Source organism: Oncorhynchus tshawytscha, linkage group LG34 (genome assembly GCF_018296145.1).
Source record: "Oncorhynchus tshawytscha isolate Ot180627B linkage group LG34, Otsh_v2.0, whole genome shotgun sequence".
Classification (NCBI taxonomy): Eukaryota; Metazoa; Chordata; class Actinopteri; order Salmoniformes; family Salmonidae; genus Oncorhynchus; species Oncorhynchus tshawytscha.
The window spans coordinates 13,742,165-13,748,237 of record NC_056462.1 but is presented as its reverse complement, the minus strand read 5'-3'; the positions used below and the strand labels follow the sequence as shown (position 1 = coordinate 13,748,237).

The window sequence follows — 6,073 nt, the reverse complement described above, 5'->3', positions numbered from 1 at the left end:
CATGGTTACCATGTACCACTGAAACAACACAACAACTTAATCACCATGGTCATCATGTACCACTGAAACAACAACACACAACAACTTAACCACCACGGTTATCATGTACCACTGAAACAACAACACAGAACAACTTAACCACCACGGTCACCATGTACCACTGAAACAACAACACACAACAACTTAACCACCATGGTTATCATGTACCACTGAAACAACAAACAACAACTTAACCACCATGGTCACCATGTACCACTGAAAGACAAACAACAACTTAACCACCATGTACCACTGAAACAACAACTTAACCACCATGGTTACCATGTACCACTGAAACAACACAACAACTTAATCACCATGGTCACCATGTACCACTGAAACAACAACACACAACAACTTAACCACCATGGTTATCATGTACCACTGAAACAACAACAAACAACAACTTAACCACCATGGTCACCATGTACCACTGAAAGACAAACAACAACTTAACCACCATGTACCACTGAAACAACAACTTAACCACCATGGTGACCATGTACCACTGAAACAACAACAACTTAACCACCATGGTCACCATGTACCACTGAAACACCATTGGTAATTATGTACCACAAACAACACCTTAGCCACCATTGGTCATTATGTAGCACTGAAACAACAACTTAACCATCATGGTCACCATGTACCACTGAAAGACAAACAACAACTTAACCACCATGGTCACCATGTACCACTGAAAGACAAACAACAACTTAGCCACCATAGTCACCATGTACCGCTGAAACAACTACAACTTAACCACCATTGGCCATTATGTACCACTGAAACAACAGCTTACCCACCAATGGTAATTATGTACCACTGAAACAACAACTTAACCACCATTGGTCATTATGTACCACTGAAACAACAACTTAATTTTAGCCTCATTCCTGGCTGCATTCACAGAGTTACCCTTATGAGACATGGGACATCGCCCGATCAGCTCCTAAACCCCTTGGGCTACAATCCCACCTACATCGGCTGCTCAGATTTCTGTCAGACATTGGAAGAATCCAGTGAAATAGGTTATTAGAGTTACCAGGCAGACAGCTTGGGAGATAAGACCGACTGTGGAATACAGAGGCCTAAAGATAGAATGAGGTTCTGAGTCTGATGAGGAAGTAGAGTAGCGTTGTTCCACTCCGGGGGATAACAAGGGGAGTTTTAATTGGCCAGGGGCACCATGGATCTCACAGATGCTGTTGGGCTTGACTGGGTCTGGGTGCTATGGTCTGGCTGTGTGTCGTGCCCCATTACATCATCCCTCTCTCTCGTTCCTGCTATCCTTTTTTCACTGTTCTGCTCTGACATTACTGGCCCCCAGAGGAAGGGCCAAATGACTATGCTTCAACCCAAAAGGCCTAGACGAGAGGGCAGTGTATGTGTACTATGCCTGCGTACAATTTGTTCTCTGTGTGTCCTATGCGAAAGAGAACATGTTTGTGTGTCCTACTTAGCACGTGTTTCTATGTTTTATGAGTGCTAGGTTTGTGTGTCTCTCCCACAGGACCGTGTCTGTCTGTCGGCCGGCCTCGCCGTCTGCCTACCTTCTGTGGTTTGAAGTCATATTTCACACAGTGCTGGAATCCCTTCCCCTTGGACTTTAACGAGGTCACAATCAAACAGCCGCACACAAAGTGTGCAGAGTATCCCAGACCTTTGTTGGTGCGAAAACTACAGGAAGAGAGGGAAGAAAAAGACAAAAATAAGAAAAAACTGATTTCAGTTAGTGAGCGTGACGGCTCACTTTAACACAGTCTAACACTCAAGGGCAGACGGGGGTTGAGACAAGTCAACCTGCCAATAAATCATTCAAACATACAAATTTTAAAAACACTTTGAAAACGGAGGAGAGACAGAGATGGCGAAAGCCTCAATCATTTGTCAACTTCACAACAAATTCCCATTTGTGGGTGTCTGTGTTCTGAGCGATCAGGGGCCCCGGCGGTCGCTGTGTGTGATTTAGTGAACTAATCTCTTTTTAAAAGGGCAGAGTCTGAAGGAGTTTTACTACAGACTTTTCTGCCTCCAGCTGGCTGGCTGTGTGTGATTGGTTATCACTTTCAGAAGGCCCACCAAACAGAAGGCCCACCAAATCCCGGCACATCAATTCGATTTTTTGACAGAAATTAATTATTGGCTGAAAATAGGAACGAGTGAGGCACTGATTTACTGTCCCTGAGAGAGAGAGGGAAGAATGGAGAGAGGAAAGAGTAAGGGGAGAGAGAGGAAAGAGTAAGGGGAAAGAGAGAGGAGAGAGAGAGGAGAGAGAGAGGAAAGAGTGAGGGGAGAGTGAGGGGAGAGAGGAAAGAGTAAGGGGAGAGAGAGGAAAGAGAGGAGAGAGAGGAGAGAGAGAGAGGAAAGAGTGAGGAGAGAGGAGAGGAGAGAGAGGAAAGAGTAAGGGGAGAGAGAGGAGAGAGAGGAAAGAGTAAGGGGAGAGAGAGGAGAGAGAGGAAAGAGTAAGGGGAGAGAGAGGAGAGAGAGGAAAGAGTAAGGGGAGAGAGAGGAGAGAGAGGAAAGAGTAAGGGGAGAGAGAGGAAAGAGTAAGGGGAGAGAGAGGAGAGAGAGAGAGGAGAGAGAGGAGAGAGAGAGAGGAGAGAGAGGAGAGAGGATGAGAGAGAGGTAAATGGAAACAGAGAGGGAGAGACATTGCATGAGTATGCCTACTTCATCTGGTAGTGTGTGTGTGTGTGTGTGTGTGTGTGTGTGTGTGTGTGTGTGTGTGTGTGTGTGTGTGTGTGTGTGTGTGTGTGTGTGTATTAAGCCTCTCTCTGATGTCAGTTTTTTTTTTTACAATTTGGGGATGACTTCATCCTACAATTTTGATGAACAAGGGGAAAAGAAATCAAATAACTTTCCTTGGCATGCAAATACAGTATACACACACACACACACACACACACACACACACAAACACACACACAGAAAGGGAACAACGGTATGAGCCAAATTCTATTTGAATACACCTGAATAATATCGGATTATCCATACAAAATGTATACATGGGTATCAAGTCAGGAGATGAGTAAAGACATCATTTGCATAGAGAAAGAGAACAGATCAAGCAGCAGTAAGTTGTGTCAGTGTTAGCTTGGGTGTACGAGACGGACGACATTAGTCGGTGGCTACAGACTGACTGGTCAACAAACCACAATGATTCGCCATTTAGGATGCAAGGTGATTCCTAGTCAGTCTGCAGTCGCCGAGTGCAGTGGAGTTGATCTCCAGCATGGACGCCTGGTGTATGTAACTCACCAGTACAGGTAAGGCTTGTCCTTGTCAACATTGATGTTGTTGATTGGATCCATGCGGAGCCACGTGTGGAAGGTGAATCCACTCTGGTACGGCCATTTGGCTATAGGGGGCAGAGCTATAGCCTGTGAGGAGACAAACGGTTAGCTCAATGAGTTGAGAAAGAATGGTTTTAGAAATAGGATAGTGAGTAGTGTGACCTAGACTACAGTGGGTCCAAGAAGGAAGGGATGGAGTTGTTCATGTGTGTGTCTATCCAGAGGGCTTCCTGCCTCATTAGCCAGATTCACAGCAAGGGGAAGACGTGTGCTTCGTGCTCAGTCTCCACCGCACACACACCAATCACAGACCCTCTTATGGCAGCCCAGAGCTCACCCTCACCAAAGGGCACCGTCACCATGGCAATGGAAGGGTACACAGAGACATACAGCGCACACACACACACACTCACTCAATTTCTACATACAATGTGAGTGTTCCAGACAGCAATTGTAAGACAAAATGTGAGCAGACATGATTCTCTCTATAGTTAGCTATCTAGCCCAGGTACTGTACAGTCAAATGTACCATGGCCACATACAGGTGAAGACAGCAGTCAGGTGAGACTCATTGAGAAAATAGTGAAGGGTAAAGGTCCGAGACGGAGATACACAGTTAAAACGTAGCATACATAAGGCTATGACATCGTCCTTCATGACGTCGTCCTTCATCGCCTAAGATACAGTGGGGCAAAAAAGTATTTAGTCAGCCACCAATTGTGCAAGTTCTCCCACTTAAAAAGATGAGAGAGGCCTGTAATTTCCATCAAAGGTACACTTCAACTATGACAAAATGAGGAGAAAAAAAATCCAGAAAATCACATTGTAGGATTTTTAATGAATTTATTTGCAAATCATGGTGGAAAATAAGTATTTGGTCAACTACAAACAAGCAAGATTTCTGTCTCTCACAGACCTGTAACTTCTTCTTTAAGAGGCTCCTCTGTCCTCCACTCATTACCTGTATTAATGGCACCTGTTTGAACATGTTATCAGTATAAAAGACACCTGTCCACAACCTCAAACAGTTACGCTCCAAACTCTACTATGGCCAAGACCAAAGAGCTGTCAAAGGACACCAGAAACAAAATTGAAGACCTGCACCAGGCTGGGAAGATTGAATCTGCAATAGGTAAGCAGCTTGGTTTGAAGAAATCAACTGTGGGAGCAATTATTAGGAAATGGAAGACATACAAGACCACTGATAATCTCCCTCGATCTGGGGCTCCACGCAAGATCTCACCCCGTGGGGTCAAAATGATCACAAGAACGGTGAGCAAAAATCCCAGAACCACACGGGGGGACCTATAGTGAATGACCTGCAGAGAGCTGGGACCAAAGTAACAAAGCCTACCATCAGAAACACACTGCGCCGCCAGGGACTCAAATCCTGCAGTGCCAGACGTGTCCCCCTGCTTAAGCCAGTACATGTCCAGGCCCGTCTGAAGTTTGCTAGAGAGCATTTGGATGATCCAAAAGAAGATTGGGAGAATGTCATATGGTCAGATGAAACCAAAATATAACTTTTTGGTAAAAACTCAACTCGTCGTGTTTGGAGGACAAAGAATGCTGAGTTGCATCCAAAGAACACAATACCTACTGTAAAGCATGGGGGTGGAAACATCATGCTTTGGGGCTGTTTATCTGCAAAGGGACCAGGACAACTGATCCGTGTAAAGGAAAGAATGAATGGGGCCATGTATCGTGAGATTTTGAGTGAAAACCTCCTTCCATCAGCAAGGGCATTGATGATGAAACGTGGCTAGGTCTTTCAGCATGACAATGATCCCAAACACAGCGCCCGGGCAACGAAGGAGTGACTTCGTAAGAAGCATTTCAAGGTCCTGGAGTGGCCTAGCCAGTCTCCAGATCTCAACCCCATAGAAAATCTTTGGAGGGAGTTGAAAGTTTGTGTTGCCCAGCAACAGCCCCAAAACATCACTGCTCTAGAGGAGATCTGCATGGAGGAATGGGCCAAAATACCAGCAACAGTATGTGAAAACCTTGTGAAGACTTACAGAAAATGTTTGACCTCTGTCATTGCCATCCAAGGGTATATAACAAAGTATTGATATAAACTTTTGTTATTGACCAAATACTTATTTTCCACCATAATTTTCAAATGAATTAATTAAAAATCCTACAATGTGATTTTCTGGAGAAAAAAATTCTCAATTTGTCTGTCATAGTTGAAGTGTACCTATGAGGAAAATTACAGGCCTCTCTCATCTTTTTAAGTGGCAGAACTTGCACAATTGGTGGCTGACTAAATACTTTTTCCCCCCACTGTATGAAATCATAGCTGGGACTACGTCTGATAAGTTGTCATCCTTCATTACCTTGAAGACGTCAGCAAGAGCATCTTAACTGAGTTAGCTTCACTAAGTCCACACTTTTAAACCCATTGATACAAGGAAGTGTATTAGAATACTGCTCTATTTTAAGAGAAAGAGAGGGGAATAACAGAACATTCCCAGGGGATTTATATGTTATACTTTCACTCACTAAATCACATGGCTGGCTGGCTGTCTGAATGGCTGGATAGATAAAAAAGGTATTGGAAAAAGCAGCTTAGGGATTGCTGCTATGAGAAGGAAGGGGTGAGAATGAGTTCGGAGACGGCTAGGAGCATTAGAATGAAGGGAGGAGAAGAACAGAGGGAAGACGGCTAGGAGCATTAGAATGAAGGGAGGAGAAGAACAGAGGGAAGACGGCTACGAGCATTAGAATGAAGG

General features: G+C 44.5%; 1 protein-coding gene across 4 annotated transcripts in view; it reads right to left on the bottom strand.

Moving 5' to 3' along the window:
* The window catches only part of LOC112231646 (lipopolysaccharide-responsive and beige-like anchor protein), a 351,054-nt gene that overhangs the window by 289,118 nt on the left and 55,863 nt on the right, over nt 1–6,073 (bottom strand). For all 4 annotated transcript variants that reach the window (XM_042311819.1, XM_042311822.1, XM_042311821.1 and 1 more), the window contains exons 6-7: nt 3,304–3,425; nt 1,596–1,722 (exon numbers count right to left, since the gene is read on the bottom strand). In XM_042311819.1, the coding sequence (XP_042167753.1) occupies nt 1,596–1,722; nt 3,304–3,425 (249 nt within the window). The remainder of the gene's footprint in view (nt 1–1,595; nt 1,723–3,303; nt 3,426–6,073) is intronic.